The 13,415-nt window shown below is 45.8% G+C and overlaps 2 protein-coding genes across 4 annotated transcripts in view; one reads left to right on the forward strand and one right to left on the reverse strand.

Annotated features, from left to right (window-relative positions):
- The window catches only part of DOCK1 (dedicator of cytokinesis 1), a 560,513-nt gene that overhangs the window by 231,746 nt on the left and 315,352 nt on the right, over positions 1-13,415 (forward strand). The window lies entirely within an intron of this gene.
- INSYN2A (inhibitory synaptic factor 2A) overlaps positions 1-13,415 on the reverse strand; it is a 61,524-nt gene that overhangs the window by 9,070 nt on the left and 39,039 nt on the right. For both annotated transcript variants that reach the window (XM_061403989.1, XM_061403990.1), the window contains one exon: positions 8,273-8,344. In XM_061403989.1, the coding sequence (XP_061259973.1) occupies positions 8,273-8,344 (72 nt within the window). The remainder of the gene's footprint in view (positions 1-8,272; positions 8,345-13,415) is intronic.

Genomic DNA, 13,415 nt, shown 5'->3' on the forward strand with positions numbered 1-13,415 from the left:
CCCCTGCCAACTCCAGGTGGCTTCTCCTGTCATTGAGTCACCCAGGAACTTTACATGGTCATTGCTTTAAGGACCGGATGCTATATCTACCCCAAAGGAAAATTTCCACGGTTGTCTAAAAAATGAATTACACTGATTTGCTCATGACACTAACAACGTAACCCCTTCACACTGTTTTGGACATAGATGACTACCTCATTAATACTGACTTTTGAGGGTCTTAAGAGGAGGGCTGGCAGTATAATTAGCCTTTCTCTGCTGAATAAATGTTAACTAATTGCTTTACAAATAATATGTTGAGATGAGAAATCAGTTTTCAATTTTACAGCTGTACTCAGTTACACATTAGAATTTTTGATACGAAAGGTTAGTAAAATGTCACTAAAGATCTTCAAACCTAATCCTTACATACTGGGGAAAAAGAAATAGAATTCTAATAGAACAGACAAAGCTTGGATTACTGGGTTGGGGAATTTTCAGGGAGAATTTTGAGGTCTGTTAAATCACTTTTTTTTCCTCTCACTTTTAATTTACTTTATTAAAACATATTTCCTTACATCAGAGCAACATCACCTAAGGTATTATATTCTCCAGGGAAATCTGTTCTGTTATCTCTTCCCGCCCCATCACTCACTGTAAATTCTAGGCAAGAGCACTAAGTATTAGACACAAGGCTAATTTCCTCCACATCAGTTCATGTTGTTTAAGAAGTTAATATGCACAAGTGGTGGTAATTGAAGCAGGGCTGGAAGCCACTTCCACTAAGAGATAATCACTAAAGGACAAAGACGGCAAAGATTCCACTCCAAGTGGGCTCTGGACAGGCCAGCACTGGCCCCAGTTCTGCATACAAATGCAATTACCTCTCTTAACAATAAGACTTCATTAGTCTCCAGACGCCCAGTCCTGCTGCCTGCCCTGACGGCTGCCACCCTCACCAGCTCCCTTTTTGCAGTGCTCTGGGATCAGCGACACTTCAGGCACATTTCATGTGGGATCTTTGCAGCTTCAGGTTTATGTTCTTATAGATGATGCAATGAATTTCCATCGATGATTTGAGAAAATGCAAACTGTTAATTCTGTGAAATCCTTGTTTCAGTCTCATAAAATGAGAGTATTTTTCTCGTCTTTCCTGAAATCCTCGAGTCTTTTTGGAGAAGACCTTGTGGAATCTGGGAGCCTCTTTGATAAGCAATTAAAGATTGCAGCACAGTGGAGAGTTCCCCAGCTGCTGTAAGGATGAATGCTATGTGCCAGCCACAAGCCCTCCCCTTCCATCCTTGGAAATGCTCTGGCTGTTTATCCCCCTGGATCCCTCTGGTTGTTTCTAACCCTCTAGCTTGGGAGATGGGAGAGGTGTTCTAGCATTTAGACCCACTCTAATGTGGTGCCCCTCCAAGGTGGTCCTGTCTCCTGAGTCCACCATCCCCCCGCCGGAGCATCCTGGTTTCCTTCGGCTCCCCATCCTCTGCCTTTCCTCACTGGGTCCGTGGCCCTCACCTTTGGAATAGAAGGCTCCCTGTTGTCACCGCTCTATTGTTATAGGGATCTTATGGCAGGGGTTCTGTGGGGCTGTCTTCAGCCAGCTCACCAATTCCTCGTCTCCTGTTGTCTGGGGCCAAGCCCGTCATCTCCTGGGAGTTCCATGAAAAATGCTTGCTGAAGAAATGCATACAAACATTGAATGGAAGGGACTCGAGTATTTTATCAAAATGGTGGTTTGAAATTTTGTCTATTCTTGACCATCAGTGGCTCATATCAAAAGATGAAAATATGATATGGACAACAGGGCATCCTGCAAGCTGCCTCCCTTTGGGGTGCTGAAAACAAAGTGACCTGCAGACCAGCAGCGTTCCCTTCCCTTTGGGTGCTGAGTACATCCAGGAATTCACTGCATAATTAGTAGTGTGGCTCGAGGTCAGCCGTGCCATGGCCCTGAGGATACAGAGAGGACGCAGGTGTGGGCAGCCTCCTCCTCCGGAAGGTATTGATGGTAGGAATTCTAACACTTTACAGGAAGATTTGAAATTCTGGTAAGGCTTCTACTTAATTAATCTGAATCATCATCATCATTATCTTTTAAATCTCGCTTTTATTCCCCCAAAGCCTTTGAATTGAGGCTAGCAGAGGCTCTCCTCATCACAATGCACACATTTGAATTCAGGCCATTTTGTTGTGGTATTATTTTACGAATTTACCACTTCAGTTAAGCAGGGGAAATGGTATGTTGCATTGTTCCTTCTTGAAGCAAAATGTGAACAAAGGATGAGTCATCAGTTGGCATGACTCATCAGATTAGTCTGACAAGAGACTTACCGAGATAGGGTGGGTACAAAGCATTTCAACTGCTTATGAGCAAAGATTATATTAGTAATTTATCCTTCAAACATTTTTTGAAATAATTACAGCCTATTTTGACAGGGAATATGGATGTTAAGTCAGAAAAAGTTTTACTACAGAAAACTAAAACTTGTATCTCTTGTTATCTTGTTTCATGCTGAGATGGTCTTCAATTAGAATTTCACAATTGGTCCAGATCACAATGGAAGGAGTGTCGTTTTAGGGGGAAAAAAAAAATGTTGTCTTGCTAACCACCTCCAAATTCCCAGGGATGGAAGATGTCACTTTGGAGGCTTGGAGTTTCAACATCTAGGAAGCGGAACAAACCCATTGCCCAAGGATGGATGTTTGGCTCTATGTAAATTGATTTGCCAATATAGGAATGGATGTTTTCAGTTGAGAAATGCCTGTGAATGCCCAGACTTTTATCTCCAAGTAGACTTTCTGTTGGGTTTCCCAGGTGGCTCAGTGGTAAAGAATCTGCCTGCAATGTAGGAGATGCCAGTTTGATCCCCTGGAGAAGGAAATGGCACCCCACTCCAGTATTCTTGCCTGGGAAATGCCATGGACAGAGGAGCCTGGTGGCCTACATTCCACAGGGTGTCAGAGTCAGACACGACTGAGAGACTAACAACGTGTTTTCTGTGAAGCTCTCAGCTCCATCCATTTCATTATTGTAGACCACTGATTCACGGGATTTCAGAGCTAGAAAGGACCTACCCGACCCCTTCCTGCAGTCCCACAGGACTGAGAGATCTAATGGACGCCCCTCTGAAGACTGAGGATGGCAGCTGAGCCCTAACCTCTTGGGGGCCCCCTACCTAAACTTCCGTCCCAGGCAGGTTGATGTCTCCAACCCTTTGCTTGTGGTCTTGGTGGCCCTTTCCCCTGAAATTGCTTCAAGATCTTTTGTCCCTTTGATTTTTTTTTTTCCCCCCATGCCCTGTATATTTCCATGGCAGACTTGTTGTTTTATAGAGAAATACGTATCCCTGGCAGAGGCACGCGTTTATTCAAGGGCTGTGTTGCTGAATATGCAGGCAGGCAGCCGCATCTTGGACACGACCCCCTTTGCGTGTCCCTGGGCCAAGTGTTACTGGCAACACGGTGGATTCTTACACGGCTCGGAGAGAGTAATTGGTTTTCGGGTGAAAAGCAATGTGTAAATGCAAGACAGGCGGGGTCAAATTCATTGACCCCCAGGGCTCTGGGCCTGCCAGCACGCAGGTATGACAAATTGCAAGACGGAGAGACTGGCAGCTCTTAGGGCCCCTTGTGTTCACCTGGGCTCTGGGACAACCACAGGCTCCGACGTTGGAGGAGGTCTTCATTTTGAAACTCCTTTCACCTCTTCAGTCCTGAGATGCCGCAGGCATCCTACGGGAAGGACCTGGAAGAGCAGCAGAGATGGTGGTCCGGGGGCCCCTAGAGCGTTCCTGAAGTCTAGGGTGCAGGCCCTGATAGCTGAGGACCTGGCTGCCGGAGCCAGGCATGGAGCCAACTGCAGAGACTCAGAGCTGGAACCTGTCTCCTCCCGATGGCCTTGTCTCTACAGAGGTACTTGCCGGAATTGATGGAGGGGCGTTGCAGTTTCTTCCATGAGAAAAGAGGCACTTCTTTCTTAAAGCCTTTGCAATTTGGACAGTTCCTCTGGCTCACCTCCGAGATGTCTGCCTGCCCAACTGCAGTGCAGCAGGGTTACCTGGACAGGTGAGTCCTTCTGCCCTATTGAGTTCTGGATGCTTTTCTGTCAAAGAAACCTCTATTCTTCAGGGAGCATTTGACATTTGAGGATTGACAGGGCTGACGAACACGAAGACGTCATCTGGCTGAATCCCCCCTTCTTCCCCAATTGCCATGCTTTTTTTGGCAAAAGAGAACCGTGAGGGAAGGTTCCTATCTGGGTGTGTCAACAGCTGCTGGTTACCACTCTTGTATCCGTCTTTGGTGCTCTGATGGCAGTGTAAGGACTGGAGTAGCCACCACTGTGCCCCCCGGGACAGTGTTGCCACCCACCTGGGCTGGATGCTCCTGGCAAAGAGACTTCTCTGTCTTTGATCCCTGACCCTCTGTCCTCACTTCTCCAGCTGTGCGCTCACCAAGAGGATGCTGGGCTTGGATCTGCGTATGCTGTTTGTTCTCACCATTGAAATGATGTAATTTATCTGAGTGTTACATAAACCACTACACTGGAGGCAAGAGGGAATTATTTCTGTGGGTGAAATGCTCTGGAACGAGGAGGCTGCTACAAAGTACTGAGTGTGACAAACGGAGGGGTGGATCGACACCCAGAAGGCTCCCGAACTCAGATGCTGTCTCAAGACCATGTTCCACTGCAGGGAAGCGGGTGTGGTTCGTGGCAGATAACTCAGAAGTCTAGCTGGGGTGACCACAGGCACAGAAGACATCTGGTCCTCACCTCAAAAGACTGGTATAACCTTAAATGTGAGACCCCAAGTTTTATGATTCAAATTCAAACAACATGCTTATGATTTCATTTTTGACGGGTGTTCCAATTAGTGGGCCAGAAGTGGGCTGTCTCCTCTTATCATCTCTAGCACTCAGAAAACTCGTGCTAATGTTAATAACCCATGTTGAGAGTAACTGTTCAATTTTAGGGTTATAATTTTAAGTTATATCCTCTATAAAGTGATAGGAAAATTGGGAAACAGTTTGATGAGTATCTGTGTTTGACTTAGTAATAATATGGAGATTTCTGTTTGAATTTGTAGCACGAAGACTGCTTTTGTGGGGCAGTGGGAGTCCAGCTGAAATGTTACTATTAAGCCTTCAGAGTAACTTCCCTTTGCAGCAGAGGTTTGGGTGTCAGAAAATTTTGTTTTTGTTGATCACTCTGTTGGGTCTCCCTGCTGCTCAGTGGTAAAGAATCTGCCTGCCAGTACTGGAGACACAAGAGACACAGGTTCAGTCTCTGGGTTGGGAAGATCCCCTGGAGTAGGAAACGACAACCCACTCCAGTATTCTTGCCTGGAGTATTCCATGTACAGAGGAGCCGGGCGGGCTACAGTCCATGGGGTCCCAAAGAGTTGGACATGACTGAGCAGCTGAGCATGCACGCACATGTGCTAACGGGGTATTTTAAAATACTTTCCCCAAAGAGAGATTGAAAACTCCAGTTTTTCTCTAGTCCTGCCTCTCCTGGGACGCTCAGTGCACTTAGGGAACTGACAGTTGGGTGGTGTGGCTGGTGAGGGCGCCTACTCTGCCCAGTTCCTGAGGTTGCAGCCCACCTTCTACCATCACGTCTTTGATGACGAGGTCTCTGTGAGTAGGTACACGTTTCCCCAGTGTGCAGGGGATGAGCCGAGTGATTGCAACCCCTCTACCGGGTGACTGAGTCTTACTGCTGCTGCTGCTGCTAAGTCACTGCAGTTGTGTCCGACTCTGTGAGACCCTGTAGACGGCAAACCACCAGGCTCCTCTGTCGCTGGGATTCTCCAGGCAAGAATACTGAAGTGGGTTGCCATTTCCTTCTCTAATGCATGCATGCACGCTAAGTCTCTTTAGTCATGCCCAACTCTGTGCGACCCTCTGGACAGCAGCCCACCAGGCTCCTCTGGACACAAGATTCTCTAGGCAAGAATACTGGAATGGGTTGCCATTTCCTTCTCCAAGTGAGTCTTACTAAATTTTGTTAAATTCTTGTGATGCTGGAACTCCCAGTTCTTATGAAAAATTTGTCATTGGCCTGTATCCTGGGGTTCATACAGCTTGCTGGGTGAGCCACATCTAAGCAGTAACCCCTCAAGGCTAATTCCTGCACTTGATTGTTGAATCATTTTGAATATCACTTTTTTTTTTAAATGTAAGTTACTTCTGGATATACAGCTAAATTTATCTAAATTACCTCAGTTACATTGAAGAGTGTCCAGATACGTTCTTCTTTCAATCACCCACAACATGTTCAATGGGTTTATGTCATCAAGCTCACTTTCCAAATCTGTGACCACTCTGCTCTGTTGCACGGAGACTGGAGGCGTTTTAGCTCCTGAGTGGCAAAAGCTAACTGGTGAAGATATTTCTGCCAGGAGCTCTCGATTCTTTGTTTCTTTGCCTAATTGACTAGTTGAGTGCAGGCGTTTCATTTTATGTCACTTACATCCCTTCACTGTTGGACTCAAAGCTCTCTCCCATAATATGAATGTAGTGAAAAGACATCTCCGTAGGTTTATATTCAGAGTGCTTGACTTCTCTTGCATGGGGGCTTCATTTTCACGTCCTTGTTAACAGTGGGGAGTCACCAGGCCTCTGAGAGGCTGGGCCAGGGCTGCTGCAGGGGGCCCGGCTCCCTGCAGGCGGCCCCAAGGCCTTAGCAGTTAGGGTGTGCCTTTTGCTAGCCCGGAACCAGGCCGTGGTTCCTGCAAGGCAGGCTTTCTCAGGCGTGGCACAGTTGACATTCTGGGTGGGCTGACTCTTTGTCGTGGGGGCTGCCCACGTGTTATAGGACGTCAGCAAGCTCTGACCTCTAGCTAGTCGATGTAGCATGTCCCAGTTGTGGCAGCTGAAAGCGTCTCCCTCCGTCCTTGCCAAAAGTCCTCTGGGAGGCAAAACCCCTCTGGGTTGAGAACCTCTACGATGGGACTGGAGCTCCTGTCTGCCCTGTGCTTGCTTCTGCCGCAACCACAGCGGTCACGGTGATCCAGCTCGACTTGGAAAGAGCCTGGGGCCCCATCTGGGATGCGCTGTCTGGACTGGAGACTTGGTGGGACCACGACTGTGTGGACGAGAGCTTCCTGCCATTATTAAGACATTTATACCCTTTTTCTGTCTCCGCTTTCTTGATAAGAGAGTGGTAACTGTGAAGATCTCTTTAGAAGGGTTTTTTTTTTTTTTTTTGGTTGAGATTGGGGTTCCTTTACACATTCTTAGAGATATAACTATACAGCTTCTTTTTATTCTTGATAATTTGGCAATCAACTAAAATTGTTCTTCAGGGTTAATTTTTTTAAAATGAACAAAATCATAACATCTCTTATTGCTCTCATATTTTGCTTATGAAAATTACATTTCCAAAAAGAAAAAAAAAAAAACATAGTAAATTCTCTGAAGGTCGTGATTGTGTCTTAAAATCCCAAATTATTGCCAAAAGCCTAACATGGTTTTTGCTTGTTGAAAGTTCCTGCTGAATTCTTGTCAATGTGAATAATCTAAATATACTTGGAATCGAAAAATGGTAAGACCAGACACAGAGCCCTGGGCTTTGTTGCTCAGTCATGTCCGACTCTTTGCAACCCCGTGGACTGTACCACCAGTCTCCTCTGTCCATGGGGATTCTCCAGGCAAGAATACTGGAGTGGGTTGCCCTCCTCCAGGGGAACTTCCCAACCCAGGAATCAAACTGGGGTCTCCCGCCTTGCAGGCGGATTCTTTACCAGCTGAGCTGCAGGGAAGCCCTAGACAGGGGATTATTTCCCAAGGAACCCAAGTGCCACAATCCTGCTGAGTTCGCAGGAAACAGACTACATACTGGGTTTTCTGTGGTTCTCCTAGCACATACAGTGTGGTTCGCACACTGCGTTTTCTGTGGTATTCTTAGCACATACAGTGTGGTTTGCAGCCTTTGATCTATACCATCTGAAGGGCTTATATTTCACAGCCGTTGCGGAACACACAGAACAGTGTTCACGACTATCGATTCTGAGGGAACAAGCCATCAAACTTATACCAATTTCGGAAACGCCGCTAAGATGCATTTGCAAGATACATGGGTTCACGCTCTCCCTCACCCCGTGACTCTCTGCGTGAGGCGGCTTATTTAGAAGCTGCCTAGAATTAAGGTCAGGAAAGGCTCTTGACTTTTTTTTGTCTGATGTCATCATCCCAGCGCGGCCCCAGACGATTCTTGCATCCGTGGGTAAACATCATTTGTCACTCAAAATAACAAAGCGGGAAGAGGAGAACGTGGACATACCTATAGATAATACATGCACTGTTCCTGCATGTGTCACAGTTAGCTGTGTCTTGCCCAGTCCGATATGAAAGCCTACAAGATAAGAACAGGAGAGCATTACACGTGGCGGCTGCTGGCCCCTGGCCTCTCTAGAGCACGCGGCTCCCGTCAGGCGCTTTCCCACTGCCATCGCTCCTCGCGGGAGTGGAGACTGAGCCAGGCATTTCCCACTTCGCTCCGGTCTCTGTGTGCATTGTATACAACCAGGGCAACCACTTCGGCTGCTATTTAAATTAAAATCTAGGATGTGAACATAACCTAGCGGATGAGGCAAAGAATCTGATTTTGTTATAAGCAAGGGGAATTGGGGATGTTTCAGGGCAGTGATATTCATGGCATTTTGAAGAAACTTGAAAAGGAAACCAGCCTCAGATCTTCTTGACCTGATGGCTTGTTTCTGCCCTACAATCTCTTCACCCTCGAGAGGAGGGGTCTGCAGACTATGGCCCTCAGGTGAATCCCGCTCTCGGCCTGATTTTATCCAGCATGCTAAGATTGGATTTTACGTTCGTAGATGGTTTAAAAAAATGAACAATATTTGGAACATGTGAAAACTTGTGAAATTAAAATTTCAGTGTTCATAAAGTTTTAAATTTTGAAAGTAAAAAATGGTGAAAATTCTTACATAAGTAGCTACAATATCCTTGGTCTGCAAATTCCGGAATACTCCCTCTCTAGCTCTTTAGAGTAAAAAATGTGCTGACCTGTGTGGCAGCATATCGGATGCCTTGTCAAGCCTTCTGACACCCTCTATGGCTGTGTTCTCTGCTGAGCCTGTCAGAGCTCGGACTAGACATTGTTGGAGGTGCGGTAGGGCAGTGTTCCCCGTCCTCTCATTAAAATGACGGAACCTTATTCATTTATTTTTTGGGGAGTATATTCTGGAAAGGTGTACGGCCGTTAAGATTTTCTTTGGCAAACTTTTAATTTTGTTTTGAGGTAGAGCCAATGACCGTGTTGTGATAGTGGACAGTGAAGGGACCCAGCCGCCCATCTGCATGTGTGCGTTCTTCCCCGAAGTCTCCTGCCATCCAGAGCCCTAAAGATTTAATGAGAGGATTTTCTTGAGTCTTCCTCAGCCCAGTCACCCCAAAAAAGCTAGTCTGGGGGAGCTTTCCTGATGTTTTTCCTGCCACTTTGACTGACCTATCCTCTCTCTTACTTTTCATGTGCAGGCCTATTTTATTCTGAATATTGCTTTGTACCAAGGGACAGACGTGATAACCAGAACCTGTTAGATTAGTAGCAGAAGCAGGGCTTCCATCTGAATTGGCTTAGACACACACTTTGGGGGCACATTTACATTTGGAGAGCGACTCAACATAATAATAGTGCCCAGAAGGTTTTCTGTCAACAGAGAGAGGGGATATTTTTATCACCTTCCCTGTGTAAATGTCTCTTTCCTCGCGTCATGGGTTTTGAATTGAAACTCACTTTTGTTTTCCTCATTATGTTTGGTGTTACATAAACATTTGACAAAAGGATTTTTCCCCTCCATGCTGTTTTCACAGCGAGCTTTACTAAACTTGAACTTGACCTTTGAGTTCTGTGCACCCGTGTCCTGCACTGGGTGTAACCAAGTGACCACATTCTGTCCTATAGGGTCGCCAGTCTCTGCGATCCATGATATTTGAGCCACAACTGGAGTAGCCCTGTGGCTGCGTTTGTGTGGACCTCCGTTCCCCATAGAGGGCACCTTTGAATGCCCCCCTGGGGTCTTTTCCTGCCCTCTGGGCTTTGTCAGGAGGGGAGCAGGAAAGGGCTTGTGCCTCATACTTCCCCCCTTTCCTTAGCCCTTTCCTCCTGACAACAAACGCCAAGGGTACATTCTTCTTGAGCTTTCCCCCCTGACTCTAGATTATCACACTCACACCAGGTTCCTCCCTGTCTGACACTACCTCCCTTCTCCCATGCCTTATCATATGTAACAGGCCTTTCTCCATCCCACTGGTTTTTCTGGAGCTCGGTCCCTCAGCTCATGTCTCACCACGGTGGCTGTGTGCAGTGTAATAAGCACAGGACTTGAGCACACATCTAGCAATGACGCATCTGCTGCAGGACCTGCGGTCCTGCTGTGGGGCTGGGCTGCAGACGAGGGGCTGCAGCTCTGCCTACTGCACTAGTGTAAGCTAACCACCAGCCGGGAAGAGAGTGCATGATAGTTGTCTGTGTCACATTCTACAGGTTAGGATTTTAAAAGAAAACAGAGGACATCAGGGGCATTTCCTAACCATTATTAGAGGGGCACTCTTACTTGGCTCTGCAGAACGTCCAACTTCCACGCTTGCAGAACCTTCCTGCTCAAGACCTCAGGACAGATCTCAAATCGCCATCAATTCTCATCAGCACCACACCCCTTCCTCGCCCAGGATTGTGGAGTTCCCAAGTGTCTCACTTACATTAGAGCCTTGAGTCCTGCAGTTAATTACGCTAGCTCATTTTACAGAGGAGAATACAGCAACACTTCAGGTCTGGGATCTCATTATTCTTGGACCCCAGGCTTCCGATGCTCTGTGACCTGCTCCAGCCTCGGGGCCCGTGTCCTGCACTGGGTGTAACTGGCAGCTTGGGGTAGTCAGTGAATCCAGCAGCGACGGGACAAAGGCTTCAGGCACCCGAAATGCACGAGAGAACTGTCTTCCCGGACCTTGGGGCTCTTCAGTGATAAATTGCTCTTTTTAAAGACCTTTCCGAACAGACTGTTCTTATCACTTTGCAAAAAGCACACACTTTTGCGCTGTTATAGTCAGTAGGCAAATAGTTATTAAGTGCCTATTAGGTGTCAGACCTTACTCTGCCTACCAAGGAGACATTCTGGAATAAGATCGAGTCCTTGTCCTCAGGAAGCTTAAAACACACTGGGAGAACCAGATGGGCGATGTGTAAACAGATGGATGAATGAAAGAAACGGTTTGGATGCTGCTCTGTTAAGGACATGTTGTGGGAGGGTGGCTTTGGCTCACACACCGAGGACCTTGCATCTGGATAGAGAACTGGGTGATAATAAAAGAGCAGGTAGTCATCTCCAGATCTAAAGATGAGTTTTGCAAACAAAAGGACCATCACTTGTGAACATCATAATGGGAATGATGTTGGCATGTCTGCCAGAAAAAGAGCCAGTGTGGCTGGAAAATCAGGAGCACACGAGAGAGGAGGGAGGTGAGATCAGATCATGTAAAATAGGAAACTCTCTGGACATCTGCTTTACATGTAATGGGAAGCCACTGTGTTTTTATACGTAGAGCCCAGGATGACACAGAACATATCTCCTCTTAACTTTAACTCTTACTCTTCTCCTTCTAAAATATAATTTTCATTCAATTTCCTTTTTCTTCCTTCTTTTCTTTATAACCCATCCTAACTCACTCATTCCTGAAATACAGCATGGTGTGCTGATGTTTGTTGATTAGAAGCAAATGAGTCATAATATCTACTTTATAGGGAAACATGTCTGTGGTCACTTTTTTTTTTTAAAGCTAATTCAAATGAAAAATTGGTGGTCCATCAAATTTCCACCGTACATGAGAAGTATTTTCAGGATCTCATTGCCATGAACTTTCCTTGGGAAGACCCTTCAAGAGGTTTGTTTGGGACCTTTTGTTTTTGAAGGGGTTCAGATGTTTGGAGTCCAAAAATGTAGTTCATAAAAATGGCTATCAATGAGAGATTAATTTGTGGATAAAAGTTAAAGTGTTGCCCTTGTATCCTGTGGTTAAGTCACAGGCTGCCTTCAGTAGCTGTTGTCAGTCAAGGTATGTCCACTGCAGTTTTATTAAACACGAGAGTGTTCTTTACAGAGGACTGAATGTGTATAATCTAGTGTGCTTATTGCTTTGATAATCCATCTAATTGTCCCTGGGGCTTCCAAGATGTAGGGTTTGGCTTCGCTGATAATTTTATGGTCAAAATAATGATTGTGTTGCAGCATCTGAATGCATGTGTTCTCCAAATGCAGACCAAACAGATAAGTTCTTTCTACAGGACAGGGAACACAGAATGCCATTATGGAATGCCCCTGTTTTCCTTCTCACTTGGAAACAAGTCATAAAAGCAATACTTGGAATGATTATCTTTGTGGATAGCCATTGCCATGAAGAGAAGCAGCCAGAAACTGAGCTGCTGGGGCAGATACTTCTCCAGAGATGGTATGGCTAGAGGCCTTTTGTGGTTAGAAGTTTGGAGAAGAGAGAGCTCGGGTCATTGATATCACAGCTGCAGAGGAAGAACATCTTGATCAAAAATGACACATTCTGTCTTGCACATTAATTGCTATCTTTATAAAGCTCTCTCCTCTTTTATTTTGAAGAACTTATACCTTTGGTAGGTTTATAACCCATGTCTGCCATAATGCCTGGTACACTCTGGGTGTTTGGCCAGTATTATTTTATTAATCAAATAAGGCGGTCAGTCTCTGTGCTCCCATATTGAAGTCCAGTAACAGAAAAATCTATGGGAAAAAATCCAACTGAGTGCAATAAGCAAGTGAAATGCATAAATTATGAACACTTTGGTCCTCACTTACTTCCTAGTGTGAGCCTCTTTGGATCCCAATGATAAGCACGTTTATTGTAAACGTGGAGTTTTTTTTTTTTTTTTAATGCACTGATCTTTGCAACACTTGCTGTTTATTGTCCCTTTACAGTTAGTTGCCATTTGTTAGTATTCCCTGTACTCAACAATGTGTACTACCTGGGGAGGTACGGAGAGAGGCGGGTGCAGAAAGTATGACATTCAGCACCAAGGATAGCGCCAAGAGTCCAAGATGCTTTATTTTCTGTTTCTCTGACCTCCTGACACCCATCCTTGCAGATCACAGTTCTGTCCCAGGGACATTTCTGGAACCCTGATCCTCTCCTTGCCTGATGCCCTTTGGACACTCACTGGTCAGGGTGGGCTTTATTGAAAGGTAAAGGACACTAGACCCAAATTAGGAAATTAATAGGGATGTAAAAGCATGGACTTGGTTGATAGCTCACAGAAGAGGGATTCTTGTTCTTGATTTCTTGTATCAGAAGGCTTTACTCAAGCTAATTTTACAAAGCAGTTTTGGTGGGGTCCAGTTGGAGAGTCATTTCCACTTCTGCTTTGTAGTGAAACAGATTTC

The sequence above is a fragment of the Bos javanicus genome, chromosome 26 (genome assembly GCF_032452875.1).
Source record: "Bos javanicus breed banteng chromosome 26, ARS-OSU_banteng_1.0, whole genome shotgun sequence".
NCBI lineage: Eukaryota > Metazoa > Chordata > Mammalia > Artiodactyla > Bovidae > Bos > Bos javanicus.